Source organism: Peromyscus leucopus, chromosome 7, assembly GCF_004664715.2.
Source record: "Peromyscus leucopus breed LL Stock chromosome 7, UCI_PerLeu_2.1, whole genome shotgun sequence".
Lineage (NCBI taxonomy): Eukaryota > Metazoa > Chordata > Mammalia > Rodentia > Cricetidae > Peromyscus > Peromyscus leucopus.
Window position 1 is genome coordinate 116410394 of NC_051069.1, and position 22561 is coordinate 116432954.

Here is a 22561-nt window from a genome sequence, read left to right on the forward strand (position 1 = left end):
TGCCCTGGATCTCACTCTGTAGCCCAGGCTGGCCTCGAACTCACAGAGATTCGCCTGCCTCCGCCTCCCGAGTGCTGGGATTAAAGGCGTGCGCCACCACCGCCCGACTCCCATTTGTTTTCTGAACTGTCCGGCACCCGCCTGTCTCATTCCCCAAAGTGCTGGGGTTATGGAGTGTGCCGCCCTGCCTGGCCCCCACGAAAGAGATGCCTGCCGCACACCAGCTTTGCCTTAGGCCCTGTTCCTGTACTGAGGGTATAGAATTCCTGCTCCCTCAGCCTTCCTTCAGCCAGGGTGTCTGGAATGCTAAATGAAGACTTTTAAATAAAAGGTGTGTGTGTGTGTGTGTGTGTGTGTGTGTGTGTGTGTGTGTGTGTGTGAGAGAGAGAGAGAGATGTGTGACATTTGCAGGTGACCACAAGGCCAGATGATCCCTTAGGGCAGGAGTAACAAGCTGGTTTTAAGTTGCTTGATGTGAATACCAAGAACCAAGCCTCAAAGGGCAGGTCCTGCCAGCAGTCACCTCTTCAGCCCCTAGATGGAAGGAAGATACTGATCCAGATTGACTCCAATAGAGATGTTGGTCATTGATGACATTGTCACGGAGAGTGCCCGTGCTCGGCCATCCTTGGCGGTGAGGAAGAGGATGGCACGGACTAAACTCCCTCACTTGATTTCCTGCGTCATTGTCCCACCCCCCACCCCCACATCATCGGCTGCCACAGTCGGACTGACCCACTTGGGCCGCTTTCTCAGTTGTGGGGTGAATGGGAATTGGGAGCTCAGTGCACAGACGCTTCTTAGCCCATCTCTGTCTCCATAGCTGCCCCCTGTCGTTCCTGAATGTTCTGTGGGCTTCTGCCCTTTGCTGTACCTGTCGTCCTCTGCAGCCCTCCACCCCGTCAGCCGAGGTGCTCCCTCACACCACCCCGTCAGCCGAGGTGCTCCCTCACACCACCCCGTCAGCCGAGGTGCTCCCTCACACCACCCCGTCAGCCGAGGTGCTCCCTCACCCGTGCTGTACCTGTAGTCCTCTGCAGCCCCCCACCCCGTCAGCTGAGGTGCTCCCTCACCCCGTCAGCCGAGGTGCTCCCTCTCCCGTGCTCCCTCTCTCTGCCTGTGTAATTAATCAGACCGTTAACACAGCTGTGTGCTGGCCCTTCTTTCCCGATAGCCTGCAGCTGCTGCTGCTTTCTCCTTTGTTGTTCTTTCTGAGACAGGGTTTCTCTGCGTATCCCTGGCTGTCCTGGAACTCGCTGTGAAGACCAGGCTGGCCTTGGACTCACAGAGATCCTCCTGCCTCTGCTTTCTGAGTGTGGGGTTTAAAGGAGTGCTATCACACGTGGCTAGCCTGTAGCTTCTTCAGGGTATGGCCTGTCTGTCCTAGCCCGGCATGTGCTCACCGGTGTGCATGAATGAGCTGTCTTTGCCATCAGAATGCTTCGGGGGTCATCTGGAAGCTGGGTGTGGTGACACCTGTAATGCCAGCACCCCAGAGGCGGAGGTTCAGGATTGCTGCCAAGTTCAAGGCCATTTGAATAGTGAGGTTCAGACCAACTCAGGCTGCATTGTGAGACAACCTTAAAAAAAGCCTGGTATGCTGGTTCATACTGCCATCCTAGCACTTGGGCGGTAGAGACGGAAGGGTCAGAAGTTCAAGGTCATCCTCAGTTGACCAGCCTGGGCTACAAACAACAGCAACAAACAAAAAAAGATGTAATTTGAAAAAGAGAGCTTACTTGCCTGTAATTCTAGCACTAGTGAGTGTGAGACCATCCTAGGCTATATCCTGTCTCAAGGAAACAAACCAAAAAGAGAAGAGTCTCCATGATGGCCAGGATGGTGCAGGGGAAAGGTGCAGGGGGATGAAGGTGCAGGGGTGAAGGTGTAGGGGTGAAGGTGCAGGGGGTGAAGGTGCAGGGGGTGAAGGTGTAGGGGTGAAGATGCAGCGGGATGGTGTAGGGGTGAAGGTGCAGGGGGTGAAGGTGCAGGGGGTGAAGATGCAGCAGGATGGTGTAGGGGTGAAGGTGCAGGGGTGAAGGTGTAGGGGTGAAGGTGCAGGGGTGAAGGTGCAGGGATGAAGGTGCAGGGGGTGAAGGTGCAGGGGTGAAGATGCAGCAGGATGGTGTAGGGGTAAAGGTGCAGGGGGTGAAGGTGCAGGGGTGAAGATGCAGCAGGATGGTGTAGGGGTGAAGGTGCAGGGGGTGAAGGTGCAGGGGGATGGTGCAGGGGGTGAAGGTGCAGGGGGTGAAGGTGCAGGGGGATGGTGCAGGGGGTGAAGGTGCAGGGGTGAAGGTGCAGGGGATGAAGGTGCAGGGGTGAAGGTGCAGGGGGATGGTGTAGGGGTGAGGGTGCAGGGGTGAAGGTGCAGGGGGTGGTACAGTGGGATGCTTCTGGAGGAGGAGCAGGTCAGAGAGCAGCAGAGCACACCCTGGCCCTGCTCTGTAAAAGCCTTTTGCTAAAAACACTGTAGCTATAACAGGAGCACAGTTCTTTCTGTTTTAGGGAAACACAAGATTTTTCATTGTGAATTTCCTTTAAAAAGTAATGTAAGCCAGGTGGTCGTAGCACACACGTTTAATCCCAGCACTCGGGAGGCAAAGGCAGGTGGATCTCGTGAGTTCGAGGCCAGCCTGGTCTACAGAGTGAGTTCCAGGATAGTTAGGGCTGCACAGAGAAACCCTGTCTCAAAAAACAAAAACAAAAACAAAATAAAAAGGTAATATGACTGGGCATGGTGGCACACATCTTTAATCCCAGAACCTGTAGATCTCTGAGTTCAAGGCCAGCCTGGTCTAGAGGGAGAGCTCCTGGACAGCCAGGGCTACACACTACTACTACCAATATACTACTACTACTACTACTACTGTCACTTATGGTGCCTGCTTGTAATTCTAGCACTCCGGAGACTGAGGGAGGAGGAAGAGGAGGAGGAGGAGTTTCTGCTAGTCTGAGCTATATATAGTGAGCCTGGAATACTTAGCAAAACCATGTTTTTTAAAAAAAAACTAAGCATGAGGGTACATGCCTTTAATCCCAGCCAGGACAGCCAGGACTACATAGAGAGACCCTGTCTCAAAAAACAAACAAACAAACTAGCAAGCAAGCAAAAGTAACATACAGATGGGGGCTGGAGAGAGGCTCAGCAGTTAAGAGTACTGGCTGCTCTTTCAGAGGACCAGAGTTCAATTCCCAGCACCCACATAACAGCTCACAACTGCCTGTAACTCTAGTTCCAGGAAATCGGACACCTTCATGCAGGTAAAACAGGAATGCACATGAAATAAAAATAAATAACTTTTTTAAAAAGTAACATACAAAATGATAAAAAATATCTATTTGTTGCTGAATTGGGAAGATAAGTTCATGAATATTAGACTTCTTTTTTAAGAATCTTTTTTTAAAAATTATTTTGTTTATAAGTATGTGTGTACATGTATGTGCACATGAGTGCAGTGCCTACAGAGGCCAGAAGAGGGTGTTGGATCCTCTGGAACTGGAGTTATAGACAGTTGTGAGCCACTCACTAAGGTCCTGGGAACTGAATCTGGGTCCTCAGTGGGAACAACAAATGCTGTTAACCACTGAACTATCCCTCCAGCCCCTAGACTCATTTTTAAAAAACATTTTAAAGTATGTGTATGTGCACATGGGTGTAGTGTCTGTGTAGGCCAGAAGAAGGTGTCAGATGTCTCGGACCTGGAATTACAGGGATTGTGAGCTGCCTCACCAGGAGGCTGGAAACTGAGCCTGGGCCTCAGGAAGAGCAACATGTGCTCTTAACTGCTGAGCTCTTCTCTAGCCTCAAGACTTCTTCTCCTTTTTTAAAAATGTTGTTTATTAAATGTATATGAGTGTTTTATCTGCATGTTTGTGTGCCACAGGTGTGCCTGGTGCCCACAGAGGCCAGAAGAAGGCATAGGATCTGATGGGACTAGATACAAACTGTGAACCATCATGTGGGTGCTGGGAACCAAACCTGGGTGTTTTAACTGCTGAGCCCTTTCCAGCCAGCCCTTTGTTTGAGACAGGGTCTCACTGTCCAGCCATGGCTGGCCTGGATTCAACTGTGTAGACCAGACTGGCCTGAACTTACTATGTAGACTAGGCTGGTCTGAAAACTCAACAGAGATCCACCTGCTTCTGCCCCTAGAGTTCTGGGATTAAAGGTGTATGCACCATACCCAGCTTCATTTAGATAAACACACATACACATATGTATACTTCTTAGTCTAAGTATATATGACTACCTAGATTTGTATCTGGAAAGATACACAACATGCAATTAGAGATACAGATACTTTTCGTGTTTCTTATTGCTTTTGGTTGTTAGTTTTTGAGACAGGGTTTCTCTGTTCAGTCTTGGCTGTCCTGAAGGGGGCTATGTAGATCAGGTTGGCCTCGAACTCACAGAGATCCACATGCCTCTGTGTCCTGAGTGCTGGGATTAAAGGCAAGCGCCCCCACTCCTGGCTCATGGTACATTTTTCACCTAGCGAATTGGCAAAGATCAAGCAAAACATTTTCCTTCAGTTCTTACTTGTATGAGAAGAAATCGTATCTCCAGAGTGATTCTGAACACCCATTTGAAACAGTAAGTCACAAAGGCCGTTGCTGTTTGTTGTAGTTCCTGCAGGCCAGAGCAGACGGTCATTTCCAGCAGAGAGCGCTGCCTGCTGCCTTCCGTGTGTGGTACAGCCTCTGGCGATGGCACCAGCAGGGCCGAGTCCTCTACACAAGAGCAGTGCGTTTTCACAGGTGTGTTGTGCACTCTGTCTCTGTCTGGAACAGACGGCCCTGATCTGACCCTGCCCACTGTAGGCCTTGGCTTTGCTTTACTGCTTCCCCGATCCCAGCCCTGGTTCCTCTGGGTTTCTTTCAGTAATGAGGGCCTTTGGATCTCATGTAGCAGGGCAGATCAGCCAGTGCTTCCCCTGGGGAGACTTTCGGCCATCTTTCTTGCAAGTGCTTTCAAAACAGCTCGTGTTTTATGCCTCTGCGCTTGTTACGCGAGCACTATGAGTTTCCAGTTAGTGTTGTGCGGAGAGCCTTGATGGAGCCTCACATCATTCGATTCCCCTAAAATAGTGCGCTCGTATTGTGTAAGATACAGTCTTTTCAAGTTTTCCAACAGTGGTTCTCAACATGTGGGTCAGGGCCCATTTGGGGTCAAACAACCCTTCCATAGAGGTTGCCCAAGACCATCGGAAAACAGACATTTATATCATGATTCTTAACAGTAGCAAAATTACAGTTATGAAGTAGCAACAAAAATCATTTTATGATTGGGGGTCCCCACAACATGAGGAACTGTATTCAAGGATGGCAGCATTAGGAAGGCTGAGAACCACGGTTTTAGAACCAGTCATGCAAAGAGTTAAAAGGTCAAGGAGCTGAGTGGTATCTCTTTAGCTCCCAGGGAGCCAAACTTGCTTATTTCTTTCACCAACCAGCCTCTCTTAGAATTCTGTTTGTCTTTCGTTGTAAATGCTTGACTTTCAGTCAGTGTCTCTCATTTGCTTGTGTTTAGGGAGACATTAGAGAAGCAAGTATTTGCTATCTGGCGGCAGAAGATGTTTCAACATCGAGAAACCCGCTTGGCCGAGAGAATGGTGTGTAGCTCTCCTTGTGTGGGTTCTTGGGGGGAGGATCTGTTTTAAGCACTGGTCCTGGCCTGCTCTTCAGGAAGTTGCCCCAACTCCAGCCCACCCTGCCAGGCTCCTGCCTGGGGCTGCTGAGCCGGGGAGGGTCTGGACATTGATGCTGCCTCAGTTCACGGGCAGCTGCTCGGGGAGCGTTTCCTTTGCTGGTCACGGATTCCTTTAGCCTCTGATCTGCTCTCCTGGACCGTTTCCTCCCACCCTGCCTCAGGCTATCCTGCAGGCAGAGCAGCAGCTTCTGCGGAGGTCCTGGTTCATGTGGCGGCAGCAGGCAGCAGCCTGTCACCGAGAGCGGGAGTGGCACACCATGGCCTGTGCCCACCGGCACAACCGGCTGCTCAGCAAGGCTTTCTGCGTCTGGCGGGGAAGAGCCCACGGATGTAGGACAGAGTGAGCAGCACTCTCCTCCAGCCCCCCGCCCCTGCCCCACCCCCCAGCGTTGGCAGCAGCTTCAGGTGCCCACCCATAGTGCTGGGTCCCAGAAATTGAGCCTGAAGCAGGGTCAGCACCCTGGGATCCATCATTGCACTCACACGCTCAGAAGCTACACCCTGCTTCCTGCCTGGGACCGTGTAAAGTGACCGTCCGTCCGGTCAGTGGTGCACAGAAACGAATGAGCCCATTTTCAGGTGACTGACCACTGGCTGGTGGGCAGGCTGTGGCCGTTTTTACCAGACCACAAGGCGGCAGTCAGGAGTGCTTGCAGCCCATGTGCCTAGGGCAGAGATGTCAGCCTTGAAGCCTTGAGGTTGCAAAAGTTCGAATCTCTATGGCCTTTCCTGGGAGAAGCCCAGGTCTTTGGACAGCTCTTCCCTCCCAGAGCTCAGTGAGGAAGAGGACCAGGCTGCAAAGGGAGTCCTGAGTTCCCTTGTGCTCTAGACGCCCCTGAGCCTCTGTTTCCCCACAGGAGGACGGGCAGGGCACAGGCGGCACGCTTCCATTCAGCACGGCTCCTGCGTTGGGCCTGGAGCATGTGGAGGGAGGTAAGGCTGCGGCGGCGGCGGTGCGGGCACAACTTGAGTGTGGCGTTTGGACGGGTGGGGCCGTTTGTCTCAGCAGAAAGATGGGCTCCTCGTCAGTACCTCTGACCAAAGGCAGCAGGGAGGGAGCGAGGGAGCGGCTCAAGCTTGTTCCTTGTCCCTGGTGTCTGGCTGCTCTTAGCTGAACTATGTAAAGATCCTGGTCTGCTGAGGGTGTGATGTTGAAGGCAACCCCTGCCCAGCATTTCCTGTTGGGTACTTGCTCGTTTGAGACCCACCGACCCCCAGGAGGTCCGTACTTATAGATGAGACTGAGGCACAGTTAGAGTAGTCACCTTATGTGAGCTCGCAGAATGTAAAATAGAGACAATGTAGCAATGAGCCAATCCCCCCCTCCTGCCCCCCACCCACCCGGGCCCCGGGCCCACAGTACCCACTCTTTCCTGTGCCCAGTGCCTGGCCCAGAGGACCGAAGAGCAGCAAAAGCTGAGGCGCGCGGCTCTTCACAGTCGGCGCACCCTGCTTCACAGGGCTCTGCACATGTGGCTGGTAGGAGCCAGCTCTTTCTTCCAGGTCTCCTTGCTTTGGGGTGGGGAGGCTTTTGGAGGTGTTCTTTGTTCATGTACCCTCCCAGAGGGATCTGGCAAGGCTCAAACAGTGGGTACCCCAGAAAGTGCTGCCTGGGGTACCAGCCTTCCTGGAAAGCTGGTTTCTGTATGAGAGTCCAGGAGTTGGGACTTGTGGGACATTACCGTGGAAATGGGTACTGGCCCTGGAATTGGGGGGCTTTCAGCCTCTCCCCACTCCTTGAGCTCTGGGCGTGGTAGCCACTGTGGAGAATGCACCTCTCAGGCTGACTTGTACAGAGAGAAGTGGGCGCCCACGGTGGTCTCGCATCCTTCTCATCTCGCACAGGTGTACCAGGACAGGGTGAGGAGCGTTCTCCAGGAGGTGGCAGCCAGAGAGGGACGGCACAACAGGCAGTTGCTGTGGTGAGTCTCTGAGGGCCTTTAGGTACCGGGCTCAGGAAATAGGCTCCTGCGTCAGATGTGGCTGAGTGGGGCAGTTTTGCCTCAGGTCATGCAGATAACCGGCCTCAGTGCCTAGTAGGGCTCAGGTGTGGCGTTCTGGCTTACCTCAGCCTGTCCTGATCCCCTACCATGTGCAGGGGAACCTTGGAAGGCAGCTCTCACTGAGATACCTCACCAGAGGCCCACAGGACCCCACCTGTCCTGTTCCTCCCTGCTTCACACCTAACATTTTGTGCCTCTTGAGGCATTATTTCATCTCCTCCTGTCTGGAGTCTGCAGTCTGTGGGTCACCTCTCAGACAGTCCATTCCAGCTGCCCCTCTAGAGTCATCCCCCACGGAGGTGTGATTCCGAGATCGTGGGGAACCCCAAAGACCACCATGAAGACCTAATCCCATATGTAAAAGCAAAGAGCCTTTATATCAAGCCCAGGCGGTGATAGCAGAGTTCTGAGCCCAGGCTGGGTAGGGTTTTTATCATAGCAGAGGTTGGGGTGAGGGGATTTCCAGGGTTCAGGACCCTTATTGGCTGACATTTGTCTCAGGGTGTCTTGGTGAAAGGAAGTAGGTGTGTGCTAGGCTCAGGGACACCTGGCAGTCTTATGTAGTCTTATTTAACAGTGGGAATGTTTGGGATGTCAGGTACTTCCATCCCTGGGTGTTAGCTTATGGCTTTTCCTGGATCCGGGTATTGCCTGCTAGTAAGCCTGTCACAGCAGCTATGTCTGGGCCTCTAAGCCTGTCATGGCAGCTGTGTGGTCAAGCTGTTTCGGGCCTGCTCCCACAAGAGGACCCTCTGTACCTCTTACCACTGAAGGGTACTCAAGGCCCATTTCCATTCCTCCTAATCCAAGTTCTGAACTTACTCTTTTCCGGTTGGACGACCCTGTTCCCTTTCCCTCTGTATTTGTTCAGCACATGCTGTTCTGGCTGAGTGTAGGCCATGGACCTTGTGGACTTTAAACACTGTCTCCTCTGAAGTTCCACAGTGCATCATCCAGTCCCTCAGATAGACCAGAATGAGAAGCAGGCCGCTGGCAAGTAGGCACTGGAGTTTATGTGCCTCTTATCTCCTTGTGAATCACCCCAATTGTTACCATCTGGTTATGGCTGTGTTCTCTTTATCACGTAATTCCTGAAGACTCAGTGATAGCCTGGTGTACTGCTGGCTGCCTGGTCCCACCTAGTACCTGGCACAGAGCAGACACTGAGCATCTGTTGCTGGGTGTAGACAAGAGCGTGAGCCTGAGGGACAGTGGAACAGGTGCTTTGAGGCAGAGTCCTTACTCAGGACTCAGTCCTTACTCACAGAAGCCTCCCAGACCTCCAGACTGGGGTCACTGCCCTCACCTGGCCCATGTCTTTGCAGGTGGGCATTACGTCTTTGGAGGAAAAACACCATGGCCCGTTTGGATATGGCCAAAAAAGCCTCCCAAGCAAGAGCCCACTACAACAGGACTCTGTGCTCCAAGGTGAGATATAGTCTGGTCACCAGGAAGCTTGGGGATCACATTCCAGCCAGCGTGTGGTATTGGCACTTAATAAGGAACTCCCAGAGTGGGTAACCATCTTGCCCACGTGCAGTCTGTAGGCATTTTGGTTGTACTGGATTAGGAATCACTGTTCTTAAATGAAAATGGTGTCATAGAGAAAGCAAACTAGTTCTTGCCAGAACCAGCATTTCCCACCCATGTGCAACACTAACTAAACTTGGAGAAAGCCTAGAAACCATTGAGAGTCAACGTCCTTGTTGGAAGAGTGCCAGATCTTACTCACTCATTGCTCATAGGTTGCGTGGCTCTGGAGGCTTGCTAGAAAGCATGGAGCATCTCAAGGAGTGCTTGGCCATCCATCGTTTGAAATGACCCCAAACCCCCTCGTTTCCTTGGCTGGGGTGGATGTATGGAAATAGCCTCAGGTCCCGTGCTATGGAGAGCATGGTGGGGGACATAATACAAGGGAGTGGTCCACACAGAAACAGGAGCAGAGGCCGGCCCTGGGTCATGGCTGTTCTGAAGAAAGCAGGCTCCTGGGAGCTCTTGAGTGGCATAGGTCTACCTGCTGGTGTCCATGTAGTTCCCTACATTCACCAAATGTAGCTGCATTTGGTGAAGGCTGACCTCTTCTCAGAACTGCTCAAGCCTGCCTGGGTGGCCCTGCCTTGGGAGGAGATGATCAGATCTGGTTGGGTTTAGTGCTCCAGAGAGAGAGAGGGAGAGAGAGGGCACTCAACTGGGAATGGGGAATCATGATTACGAAGGAGGCACCATGCTTCATCTGGCTCCCTGACTTCTTTAAAGTGTTGAGTGGTGCTGCTTAGAAGTACATGCTGTTCAAACATGAGGACCTGAGTTCAAATCCCAAGCTCCCCAATAAAAGTTGAGTATGACTGTGTGTGTGTCTGTAGCCCCTGTCCTGGAGTTGGAGTAAAAATCAGAGGATCCTGAGAACTTATGTCTGGACAGTCTAGCCAAAATAGGGAGCTTCAGCCCAGAGACCCTGTCTTAGGGGAATGAGACAAAGTATGTGGAGGAAGACATTGGATTTGTGGGCCCTCTGCACCCACACACGTACATAAACATACATATGTACAACACCCCTCCACACACACAGGGTTTTGGGTTTTGTTTTGAGATAGGGTCTCACTATGTCGTCCTGGCTGGCCTAAAACTCACTGTGTAGACCAAGCAGGCCTCAAACTCAGATATCCACTTGTCTTTGCTTCCCAAGTTCTGGGGTTAAAGAGGTGTATACTAGCATGCCCCCACCCACAAAGGGTTTAGTTACTGGCTTCTAGTATAAGAAAGAATTAAAATAATGTATGACAAATGATAACAGGATTGTAATGTATGTAACAACTTCACTTGTGGCACAGTGCGAAGTTTAAATCCTCCTGATAGGAAAGTCCAAGTGTCTGAGGTGTCAGGCTTCCTGAGAGGAACCTGAAGCCCTGACCCAGGCCTGTGTGGCTGGCTGGCTGTGAGAGCCAAATGTTAACTCTTCAGTCTTACCTCACGAGGACCCAATGGTCACAGTGTGTCCTTGACTCAGAACATGAAATGATCACCTCTCTTTCCCTGCCTGTCCACAGGTCCTGGTGCAGTGGCGGGAGGTTACGTCAGTGAGGATGTATTACCGAGAAAAGGAGGCAGCTGCCCTCAGGGAGGCCCGGAAAGCACTGAGCAGGGGTAAGAGAGGCCTGTGGGAACAAACAGTCCAGGAGGAGGAGTTTGAACACGGGCCTTCTCAAGGTTCCAGGGGCTCCAGGGGCTCCAGGGGCTCCGTCTGTGTATGCTGCTTCCCTGACTCTCCCATGACTAGGAGGTGTGTCCCTCTGTGTCCTTCTTGTTTAGCTCACATTTGGGCACTCACGTTGTTGGTAGCTTCTGATATTACTAGGAGACAGTCAGCAAACTCCCTGATCATCTGGTTCTTAGAATCTTTTCTCCCCCTCTTCCACGGCGATGGTGGTGGCGGTGGTGGCGGTGGTGGCGGTGGTGGTGGTGGTGGTGGCGGCGGCGGCGGCGGCGGCGGCGGCGGCGGCGGCGGCGGCGGCGGCGGCGGCGGCGCACACCTTTAATCCCAGCACTTGGGAGGCAGAGGCAGGCGGATCTCTGTGAGTTCAAGGCCAGCCTGGGCTACCAAGTGAGTCCCAGGAAAGGCACAAATCTATACAGAGAAACCCTGTCTCGAAAAACAAAACAAAACAACAACAACAAAAACAAAACAAAAACCCTCAGAGCCAGATATCAGGGTAAATGCTAAAAGATCAGAGAGACAAAGGAACAAGCCACAGCCACATCTCACTTCACCAACTCCTCAGCCAAGAAGACTGAGCTCCTGTCTCCTCCCGCCTTATATTCCTCTCTCTGCCCAGCCATATCACTTCATCTGTCCGCCTCCCTAGTGCTGGCATTAAAGGCGTGTGCCTCCCAAGCACTGGGAGCAAAGGCACAAAATCCCAAGCGCTGGAATGAAGGTGTGTGCCACCACTGCCTGACCTCTGTGGCTAACTAGTGGCTTAGCTCCGCCCTCTGATCTTCAGGCAAGCTTTATTAGAGCATACACAAAATTTTACCACATTCCAGAGTCTTAGGTATAGGAGTATTTTGTAGATGTATCAGTTGGGACTGGGCTCCATTCTCTGCATTTTCCTTGGTTATGTTTATGTTTTCTGTAATGATTTCCATCTATCGCAAGAAGTTTCCTTGATGAGGGGTGAGATCCTTTATTTATTTATTTATTTTTTGTTTTGTTTTTTTGAGACAGGGTTTCTCTGTGTAGCTTTGCACCTTTCCTGGAACTCGATTTGGAGACCAGGCTGGCCTCGAACTCACAGAGATCCGCCTGCCTCTGCCTCCTGAGTGCTGGGATTAAAGGCATGTGCCACCACCGCCTGGACCCTTTACTTTTTAAGGCAAAAACAAAACAAAACAAAAACACCAGGCCCAAAGTCACATCACCTGGAGTCTGACTTCAGAGGGTGCCCTCTACTACAGTAGGTTTTTTCGTCTATGAAATGAGGCTGTAGTACTTTGCTGTTAAGTTGTTATACTTAGGGATGGTATAGTTGTAGCTGGGGAGATAGGTACACTGTAAACAGTATCCAAGACATGGTAAAGTGACTGGTCTCCAGCTCATGACTGCTGCCTTCTCTGACTGAATGGGTCCAGAAGTACCTCCTGTATCAGGCATCCCCAGGCCCTAGGACGAGGTCTGCATAGTGGGCCCAGAGAGTCAACACAGCCAGAAGATGGTTTTATCACGGTCCTGGTCATATCTCAGGCTCACTTGACTTCACTCTCTGAGCTTTATTTCCCTCTCTGAGCTTGGGCTCCAGTAGGAAGCTCCCTTTTGGGACTGTGGGTCTCCTTCCGCATAGCTGCCGGCCCTTGGTGTGGCTCCGTGGGGCCTGGCACGCCTTCAGTGACTGCACAGGTGTGCAACTTCGGGGACAGCGCTTGGGGATGCAGCAGCAGGAAGTTTTGGTCCAGTTCCCAGAGGGCAGAGATGACCTGACCTGGCTTTACCCATGGATCCTGTGGATGTCACCTCACATAATATCTCCAACCGTCCAACCCTTCCCTGCTACAAAGTCGCCTAGGAATGAAAATCCTGTACCGTTATCAGCGCTTTCCGTCTGCTTCAGGTCGTCTCCGTAACTGCTTTCGGCACTGGCGGTTCTGCACCCAGAGGGCGGCCCAGCAGAGAGTCCAGCTGCAGCGGGCGGCTCAGCATCACCGCCAGCAGCTGCTGCTGGAAGGGATGGCTGGGTGGAAGGCATACCATGTGGAGTGTGTCAGGAAAAAGGTGAGGTGGCTGCTAGCAGCTTTCCGAGCTCTGCGTGAGTCAGGGGTGGCTGGACCAGGGGCCCGTGTCCTGGGGAGGGGTCTCCAGACAAAACTCTAGGCGGCTAGAATGCATGCTGGTGCTTTAGGATTCTGTGGGAACAAGGCTGCAGGAGCCATTCTGGGCAATTCCTGAAGGTCGGAATGGCCATCCTGAGAATCAAGTCTATGCCAGGAGGTGGCGGCTTAGAAGAGAAATCTGGTTTCCCTGACCCCTGGCTTTTCAGATCTAGGGAAACTATGGAGCCCTTCCGACCCGGCCCCTGTCTCGGAGCCTTTGGCATCCGGAACAGCTCTTGGCAGGAGGCTGTCTGCTTGGGTGGAGCCTCCCCATGCGGCTGCCCCATGGCTGGGGCTAGTCTGACCCCTGTGCATTTGCTCTCTCCCAGCTTCTGCAGAGGCAAGGTGCCCAACTCCTGGCACAGAGACTCAGTCGGGCCTGCTTCTGCCAGTGGAGGAAGCAGGTAGGAGGAGCCGGCAACACTTCTTTCCTACGGGCTCAGAGACTTTAGCCATCTCAGCCCCGCGTCTGGTTCAGTCTTTAATGCTGTCTTTTTCAGAGGCTCCACCTTTGTGCCCCCCCTTCAGCTTCATCCACACACCATCTGTTGAAGACGGTCTCTTCGATTCAGTTTTTCTTACAGTGTCATCTAAAACACACTGTAATCATACCCCAAAATTAATTTGAAGTGAATTTTAAGTCTTTGTTGAGGTCTTGATAAAAAAAAAAAAAAAACCCAGACAGTCACACACATTCTGCTCAGCAACACTCTTGCCCTAGGCTGGCGAGCCTCCCAGCTCTGCTCCGGCCCCATAGCTGTCCTCTGTGAACCCTATGGGCTCCTTCCATCCACCCCTTCTGATTGCTCTTTACAGTCCCCCTTTTCCACTGTCACTTTTCCAGTCCATAGACCCTGAACGTATTGATATCTCAAGGTCAGGATGAGGCCAGGGCCTGAACCCCTCCCAGTAGGAGGAGGGTGGATGCTTTAGCTCGAGACTGGTGAGCGGGGAGCGACCATGGCCATGTTGCCTGTGCATTCCTCTGAATAACCGTCGTCTGGCCGACAGCTGGCAGCCAGGAAGCAAGAGCAGTGGAGTACAGCGCGGGCCCTGTGGTTCTGGGCCTTCTCGCTACAGGCAAAGGTAATGCTTGCTCTACAGCTCCCTGGTTACTCCCGCCTTCAGGGCAGCTCTGTGGGCTGGGGCACGGGAGCCAAATGGAAGGCTGAGCCTCCTCGCTTGCTGTCTCTTCTACAAGGTGTGGACTGCATGGCTGGGCTTCGTCCTCGAGAGGAGGAGGAAAAAGGCCCGGCTGGAGCAAGCCGTGCAGGTCTACCACCAGCAGCTGCTGCAGGAGGGGGCCACGCGGCTTCTGCGCTTTGCCGCCGCTGTGAAGGCCTCCCGGCAGCAGGTCCAGGCCCAGCAGCAGGTCCAGGTAAGCCAGGGCTGCTGGCGAGGAGCGGGCAGGGCAGGGCAGGACCTGATGGGAAGTTGTGTTGCAGGCAGCCCACAGCCTCCACTGTGCAGTCCGCCGCTGTGCTGAGCTCTGGAAAAGGAAGGCGCTTGGTCCAGGCAGGGCGGCTCCGCCCCCAGCCCCCGGCACATTCAGCAGGAGAGTGACATTTAAGGATTCCTTTCTCTCCGGAGTTGCTGCTGAGGCTGAGGAGGCCACCCTGGAGACCAAGAAGTTGCGAGCTCCTCCATCTCAGGGCATCCTGGGCAGCTTGGCAGTGGCTGCGGGGGAGCCCTGCCTCCTAGAGCTGTGAGTGGCCTGTGCCTCACCTCTGCCTCTAGTCCTAGAGCCAAAATGGGGAGTGTGCATGAGGAACAAACAGCCCTGGGAAGGGCAAGATGAGATTGCCACAGCCTCGTCACATCAGAGCTGCTCAGAGGCCTCACCCCGTCAGGCCATCCTTCCCAGGGCAGTGGGGAGGCAGTGGAATTTACCACCTTTTTGACTCATCAGAAATGAGACTGTTGTCCCTTCCCCTGTGACTCCTGCTTCTCCCTGCTTTATGACACTCAACAGACCGTCAAGCCCTCATGCCTTGCCTTAGCCTGCAGTCTCCCTCCTTCCCTGTCAGAAGCCCCAATTTTTGTGGGTTCCTGTTCTTTTCCCCACCCCCTTGGATGGCTCTCGCAGCCCTATGCACACCACCCTTGCTGAGGCAGCTGCCATTCCCAGAGTAACCGGCACCGAGTCTCAGAACTCATGGTGGGTAGGTAGCATGTACCGGGCCACCGTCCCTGCTCTGTCCCTTCATTCCTAACCGTGGCAGAACCCTGAAGGCCTCAGAGGCTGCTCCCTTCTGATGTGGACAGGGCATCATATTGTCAGCCTGCTGTGCAGGTCAAAAGAACGAGGTGCAGCTCTAGCACCCGTGGATCAGGTTGACTACAAGGGTTACGTCAAGTTGTCTAGGCTCAGGCCTACCCCCTGCACAGTGGCCCTCAGCCAGAGCCTTGCTTTGCCTGGCCTTCAGTCTGCCTCTAAAATGGCAAGGATCGAACCTTAGAGAGATCTCAGGTCCATCGCCCTGCAATCTTGTCAGTCCAAGGAACAGACTTCTCCCTCCAGCAGTGAGGCCCGCTCATCACGGAAACAGCCACGACGTCCATCCTTCCTGCTGGAGCATTTGCGGAGCCAGAGGTTCCCAGGCTGGGGCACCCTCGGGGAGCAGCAGTAAGTTAAGTGGTTGTGAGTCCCCCAAGGCACTGGAAATTTGTCTGGGTCCTGTATTTGTTGGATATGTGGCCTCTTTAATCCAGAGAAAGGTTCCACAGTGTGACCAGCTCCTGCCTTCCTTCCGCTCAGGTTGGAGAAGCCTCTGGAAAAGGGTCAAAGCATGGCTCCGCCAGGAGGCCTTTCCCTGATGAGGCCCTTCCTACCCGTGGTTCTGCCGAATGCCCCTGGTTCGAAGCTGCCCCCTCCAGCAAGTCCAGGCCTGGATCTGTTGCCTCCTTCTTCCTTCATGCCCCGTGGGGTAGGAGACACTGCCGGGGTGAGTCCTCCACTGGACCCGTCATTGGCTCTCCTCCCAAATCCTTCCTCCCACCCTTGTTAGGATTCTTTCTTGGTCACTCGACCAGCTTGGGTGTCCTGCACACCAGGCCTGAAACCCAGCAGTGGCCAGTCTCTTAACACCCAGCCCTTGAGAAATGTCCTGTGGTGGGACAACCAGAGAACCTTACAGGCAGACTCCCAGCAAGGCCTCTGGTCTCGGGGGACAGGGGGGCTGTGGAAGCTTGAGTAGGAAGAGGAAGAAATTGAGGGGCTGTTCCAGGGCACCACATCTGGCCTGGAGCATGAACTCAGCACCAAGTAGAGGGGCAGCCAGGAAGACATGCTAGTGCTCTGATGAGCTCCTCACCATGGGGGTGACAGTCTGTTGGGGACAGTGAGGCCGGACTTGCTGTGGTTGCTGTGGGGAGGGAAGAAAAGGAAACCAGGAACACTTAGGGAAGAATTCTTTGACTAAGAGCAAACGGGTGGGGCCCAGTGTCTGGTGAGGTGGTTCGTCCCTCTTTATCAGGAGAGAGAGAGAGCAGCACTCAGCTGGTCTCCAAGGCTATGAGTGTCTCCAGTGCCGGGCAAAGGTGTCACCTGAAGAGCACAGAGGACAGAAGGTCCTGGGCACAGGTAGCCAGGCTGTGAGAGCACCAGGATGTGCTCCTGAAACAGGTGGCGGCACTGAGTCAGCTCCTAAGAAGTTGGTGCTGCCAGGGAGGGAGGGTGGAGCCAGGAAGGAGGCAGTTTCTGGTGATGAGTGGCTGGTAACGGAAGCCACACACCTAATGCCAGCACTCAGGAGGTAGAGGCAGGGCAGAGCTCAGAGTCAGCCTAGGCTACACAGCAAGACTCATCCGTGTCAGGAAATAAGTCAACAAAACCTGGTAAATGGTGGCATGCCTACTCTCCACACGAGACTTGGGGCACAGGAGTGTTGGGTTGGGAGAGCTGCCGTGGACTCCCCTTCCCCACTGAGGCTGAGCTTAGCTTGCTGTGAGCGTAGTGGGGTGAAAGGCTGGGCAAGGGCAGAAACTGTCCCTGGGGCAGCACTAAAAGTCCCCTGACACCCGGGTGGCACTCAGCAGTGGAGACTGCCTGTGGGACTTCCCGGGTGCCACCCTGTCACTGCAGGGCACTGACCTGGGCACAGGACTCACTTACCGGGATCCCCACTAACTTCACTGCTCAGCACCCGCCCTTCCTTCTACAGGTGTTGGCAAAGCCCGCCATCCCTGGACCCCAACCTCTGCCGTGCCCAGCCCCAAGCAGGGGACCCCAGCCCCATCTTTTCCTCCCTGAGGATTTCACAAGCACCAGGATTGCGCCTGGCTATGGCTCCGAGGCTACAGGTGACTAGGTCAAGGCACCGGGGCCACCCTTCCACCAAAGCCTGCCAGTCTCTTTGGTGGTTCTAGAGGGTGGTGGGCAAAGTCCCACGTATCTTCCCACTGCTGCAGGCCACACAGAGCTCGAGGCTGAGCTGGAGGAGATCCAGCAGCAGTTACAGCACTACCAGAGCACCAAGCAGAACCTTCGGTGAGCTGCCCTGGCTGGGGCCTGCCCATGTAAATAGCTGTGGCCTGGAAAGGCAGGGCTTCCACTTCCCCCAGCAGGTGCCAACAGGGGGTTGGCGTGAGTGTCCTGGCTCACCTTTATCCCCTCCAATGCTGGCCTCACGCAGGGTTGGAAGCTCTGCCTCCATTTGGAGGCTATGTGAAGCCAAGCAAGACTTGCTTGTTCTGTTGCCCACCCAGCAGCCATGGCTGTACTGACAGGGGACAGAGAGCACAAGCCTGGGTCCTGGCTACACCCAGTGCTCTGGGGACTGATAACACACACAGCTTTCAGAGAAAGGAGGGGAAAGTCTGCGCCCCTAGGGAGGACAGGAAGAGGAGTTTTCACGTGGGTCCACCCGAGTTGCCGTTTGCTGGGGAAGACAGAAGAGCATTGCTCTCCTCGGCCACTGCTGGCAGCCTGAGCAGGGCCCTTCCACACCGTCTATCCCAGCCCTTCAGTGTTAGCCAGTATGCCTCTTCAGTCCAGAAAGGGCTCCCCGGAGGCCATGCCAGCAAGTCTGATAGGCAGCAGGTGTTCCCGTCCCCAGGTCATGCCAGCGACAAGCCAGCAGCCTGCGTAGGTGGCTGGAGCTAAGCCAGGAGGAGCCGAGGCCCGAGGACCGCGATGTCGAACAGCAGGTGAAAAGAGAGCTAGAGCAGGTAAGAACCGGCTCAGCCCCAGGTCAGCCCCGGGCCAGCCCAGGTTAGCCCCGGGGCTGTGCGACCTTTCAGCTTGCCTTGTCCCACCCCTGCCCTCAGGTGGAACTCCAGATCCAGCAGCTGGCAGAGGAGCTCCAGGCCCAGCGTCAGCCCATCCGAACCTGCATTGCTCGCGTTCGGGCCCTGAGACAGGCTCTGTGCTAGTGGGCCTGCCCCGCCCTCCTCCAGTAACAGAATACAAAGCTACGATGGTTTGGGGTTTTTATTTCAAAATGTCTGGCAATTAAATGAATTACTGTTCAGAAGTCTCCTACTTTTCATACAAAATACTGTATTACTGATACAGTTAAAAAAGTTCAATGATTTCTCCTACAGGAGAAATTCATGGCATCTCCAAGATCAACATGAAATCTGGCCTTGTCCTTCCCACTGGGTTCCCCATGGTCTGCATCCCGGCAGCCACCTGGACCAGGATTTCTAGGCACTGACCACCGTACCCTCTGCCTCCAACAGCCCCTAGACCAATAGCAGCGTGTCTCCTATTTCCCACAGGCTGGGCCTCCACCTCCCCTTCCCTCTGGACACTGCCAGGCAAGTCAGTAATTGGTTTTGCCTACTGGCAAAGGGCCTCAGGCAGCTTTAGAAAGTCAGACCTTGGGGCCTACAAAGGTCTACATCATTAGTTAATGCCCTCAGAAGACAATGGCAGAGTCTAGGTCAAAGCATTCAGCAACACATAGATGATTTTACTTTTCCAGCAAGCAGAGGGGTGGATTTGGGAAGAGAAAGCAGTTGTGAAGGCCATGTGGCCTGCTCTAAGAAGAGGGTAGATCCAGTCTGTGCCAAGGATGCACCTCACCCTGTGCTCAGGCAGGGAGGCAGCTAAGGCAGAAGAACCGAGGGCTGACAGAAGGCGGCGGCCCTGAGACAGGTGTGGGGTGCAGCTTGAGGGTGTGGTAGCACACAACCGTTCTCACAGTACTCAGGAGATGGAGGGTCTCCAACTTACACAAAATTTTAAAAATACCTCTCCAAGTGATTCTGAGGTCAAATCATACCCACGCTCTGTAAAGGGGTCTAGGTCCTGACAGATTCCAAACCTCTCCTCTGCACCTCTGGACAGGCAAGAACAGATCACTCAGGTCCTACCAGGTCAGCCCCACAGTGCCTCTCGCCCAGACAGCCTGGGGTGCCTCTGAAGACCTCGTGCTCCTGTGTGGAAAGATCCCTTGGCAGCGCAACCAGGAAGACTAGAGGGAGCCCAGCGCTTCCCCAAAGCGGATCTTCTGCCCTGCCTTCAGCCTGAAGTTGAAGTCCTTGGGTGCCTCAAAGATGAGCACGATAGTGGAGCCCAAGTTAAACTCGCCCAGGTGCTCGCCTTTGCGCATGGGCACACCCTCCTTGTTGGCATGTGTTACAAAGCTCAAGTCATTGTAGGAACCCTTGCTGTATCTGGGGCTGTTCGTTTGCAGGTCCTGGGGGCAAGAAGGAGAGGGTTAATTAGCCTTGTTGCCTATCCTCAACCCTGCCCAGCTCAGGAAAGGTAACAAGGACAGCAGCAGCATCTCAGGGCAAAAGGCTGTCACCAATCAACAGTCCCAACATCTGCTGAGACCTAGACAAGGCTGGGGGGGGGGGCGGGGTGTGTGGGGTGTGGATAGACCCAAGCATAAATGGTGCCAGGCTAGTGGCAGCAGCAGTCATAACACCTAGAAAGGCAGCGTGGGGAGGGCGCCAGGGTTTCCCATCTAAGCCAGTTCTACCCGTCTCCATGTTCACCTTTGCTTCGGAGCCTGGCAGAGGCAGCGCAGTGGAGTGGAGTGAGGTTGGGTCTCACCTCTCCAGCCATCTCCAGGCAGGTGAATGGCAACAGAGAGAGGGAGGCTAAGAGGCTGAGCTGGCACAGGTGCTTAAACAGAGCCGCTGCTCAGCAGAGCCAGGCCTGGCCAGAGCTGGAACACCCCTCCCCACCACAAAATTGATAAGCCGCAAAGATCTGGCTGCACAGCAAATGGAATGGCTGGACCCAAGAGGTTGGCCTGTGGGCTCTGCTCACTCTGTCAAAGTAGATTCGGATCGAGCCCACGTTGGTGGCGCCCACTGCTGTCAACGAGAAGAACCCATGTTTCCAGTCCCCAGTCAGGACCACACGCTCATTGTGACAGAAGAGCTCTTTGATCCATCGGGCCATGCCAGGGTTCACTGACATCAAGGAACCTAAGGAGATAGGAAAACAAGCTACTTCCTGCTCAGAGCCTGGTGTGTGCATGCCAGAGTGGCCTAAAAGCCACAGGGACTCAGGCTAAGTGTTGTTTAAATTCCAATCAGGACCCAGACACTCTTGCCTATAGCCAGCCAGCCTCAAGTGGTCATCTGGCCTTGACAACACCAGCCTAGAGTCCAATCCTCTCAAGTCAAGAGGTCAGGGGCCTCGAATGCCCACAGAGGCAGCTCTCACCCTCAGCCAGCCCTGGGCCTACCTGGGAAGTGGCGCCGATGTGAGACGGTCCAGTCAGTGGGGGAGTGGAAACAGTGGTAGTCTCCGGGGGCCAGGTAGATGACACAGTGGTAGAGCTCATTGCCTTCGCGGGTGACCAGCTGGTTCCTGAAGGAGTCATGGGAGGAGGCTGTGGGGTGGGGCAGAGGGAAGGCCTGGCTCTTTGACAAGCTCCAGGTACCGTTTACCCCACAGTGCGCCCCTGGCCCGTGGCCTGCAGGTAGCCTAGCTGGAGCTCCGGTGTCTGCATACTAGCCTGCTGTCCCAAAGCCTCCCAGCCTTCGTGTTCCCTTGGCCCCTTATGCCCTTTGTTAGCCTCTGACGTCCACCCCAGCTCCAACCCCAACTAAGCAGTGACCCACCTGGAGGGAAGGGCAGGTCCTCTGTACAGGCTCGAGGGCCCAGGAATGACTCCAGGGAGTAGGTTACGCCCTTTACCTGCTCCACCTCACAGTTCTTCACCTGCCCAAAGGTGAGGATCTTGCCATCTGATGGGCTGATCTGGAGGGGACAGAGAGGCTTGATACTAAGGGGAAGGAGTCAGTCCTCACCTTCAGTGGCTCCCTGAACTCCACCGCCTGCCAAGCACCTAGGGATCCCCAGTTTAGGACATGCTGACACTGGGGGACTACAGAACATGAGGGAGCATCCCAGAGGGCCTCAGCCAGTGCGGGGCTGCTGAGCCTGGCTTAAAAGCAGACAAGGAGTCCATTTCCTAATGAGGGACAAGGGCCAGCCAGGCCTTACCACACTGTGCAAGCCACAGACAGGCCGTGCCTGAGGCTTCAGCTTACGGCGGAAGAACTCGCTGAGGTTCCGGTAGTGCTGCAGGTCCTCCACAGCAGCCTCTGTCATGTTTACCCCAAAGGTCCAGATGTACAGGCTGTAGACCGGCCTCCGCAGCCAGGAAGGAAGTTCCACCTGGTTCAGGCGACCCCAGGCACGTGACAGCAAACGCGTTGGCACCGACTTGTACAGGGCCACCTGCAGGCCACAGTGCAGGAGGCTGAGTTGGTCACAAACTGAGAGCTGTCACACACTCCCACACCCTCGTGTGTGTGTGTGTGTGTGTGTGTGAGATATGTTTGTGTGTGACACACGAGAGAGAGAGAGAGAGAGAGAGAGAGAGAGAGAGAGAGAGAGAGAGAGAGAGAGAGAGAGAGAGAGAGAGAGAACACACCTAGAGAAGCCACCACAAAAGCCCAAGTGTTCAGGCTGGTTTGTGATGTGGTTGTTTCTCAGAAGGAACCAGACTGTGCTCACCAATACTCAAACAAGGGCTGGATATGCATACATCCTGGACCATTTTTTTGCTATTTCATGCAAAGGTCAAAGAGCAGCTGCTTGAGTCCCAGAGGTGGAGACTGGACCAATCTGTCTTCTTTTTTCAAATTTATTTATTTTTATTTTATGTTTATGCGTGAGAGTGCCAAATCTTGGAGTTACAGACAGTTGTGAGCTGCCATGTGGGGGCTGGGATTTGAACCTGAGTCCTCAGGGAAACTCCCCATCTTTTCAGCCCCCTGTCTTGGTTCTTGAAGATGGGAGGTAGTGGACAGAAATGGACCTGATACAAGCCTAACAGACTATCAGGAGCCTGCTACCCTCGTCCTTGCTCACTGTCCACATTCCATACTACTCAAGAAGGCACCTGGAGATTCCCAAGAGCAAGGGGCGGGCGTATAGTCCTCGTCATAGGAAGCAAGGACGGTGTCCTCACTCGCACATCTGCAACATCACCTTGCCACATCTGCACCTGAGCAAGCCCATGGGCTCTCAAAAGGCAGGAGGAGACTTCTCTTTGAAAACTTGCTGCTA

General features: G+C 54.0%; 2 protein-coding genes across 13 annotated transcripts in view; one reads left to right on the forward strand and one right to left on the reverse strand.

The window, feature by feature from the left end:
• The window catches only part of Sfi1 (SFI1 centrin binding protein), a 60746-nt gene extending 42198 nt beyond the window's left edge, over positions 1-18548 (forward strand). Inside the window, exons 15-33 of one of the 4 annotated variants that reach the window (XM_037208139.1) lie at positions 4628-4758; positions 5531-5612; positions 5872-6050; positions 6568-6643; positions 7094-7189; positions 7556-7632; positions 9039-9141; positions 10761-10857; positions 12819-12979; positions 13407-13481; positions 14089-14163; positions 14279-14455; positions 14523-14782; positions 15602-15703; positions 15836-16022; positions 17241-17379; positions 17488-17566; positions 18135-18246; positions 18346-18548. In XM_037208139.1, coding sequence (XP_037064034.1) covers positions 4628-4758; positions 5531-5612; positions 5872-6050; positions 6568-6643; positions 7094-7189; positions 7556-7632; positions 9039-9141; positions 10761-10857; positions 12819-12979; positions 13407-13481; positions 14089-14163; positions 14279-14455; positions 14523-14782; positions 15602-15703; positions 15836-16022; positions 17241-17379; positions 17488-17566; positions 18135-18246; positions 18346-18450 — 2313 coding nt within the window. In that variant the 3' untranslated portion in view covers positions 18451-18548. Of the gene's footprint in view, positions 1-4627; positions 4759-5530; positions 5613-5871; positions 6051-6567; positions 6644-7093; positions 7190-7555; positions 7633-9038; positions 9142-10760; positions 10858-12818; positions 12980-13406; positions 13482-14088; positions 14164-14278; positions 14456-14522; positions 14783-15598; positions 15704-15835; positions 16023-17240; positions 17380-17487; positions 17567-18118; positions 18247-18345 lie in introns of those variants that run through there. The other 3 variants (XM_028870708.2, XM_037208140.1, XM_037208141.1) reach the window with 3 other exon arrangements.
• Positions 18491-22561, reverse strand: part of Pisd (phosphatidylserine decarboxylase) — a 47752-nt gene continuing 43681 nt past the window's right edge. For 7 of the 9 annotated variants that reach the window (XM_028870710.2, XM_037208145.1, XM_037208142.1 and 4 more), the window contains 5 exons: positions 21491-21727; positions 21106-21244; positions 20727-20873; positions 20303-20463; positions 18494-19721 (listed from right to left, as the gene is read on the reverse strand). In XM_028870710.2, the coding sequence (XP_028726543.1) occupies positions 19497-19721; positions 20303-20463; positions 20727-20873; positions 21106-21244; positions 21491-21727 (909 nt within the window). In that variant the 3' untranslated portion in view covers positions 18494-19496. Of the gene's footprint in view, positions 19722-20302; positions 20464-20726; positions 20874-21105; positions 21245-21490; positions 21728-22561 lie in introns of those variants that run through there. The other 2 variants (XM_037208146.1, XM_037208147.1) reach the window with 2 other exon arrangements.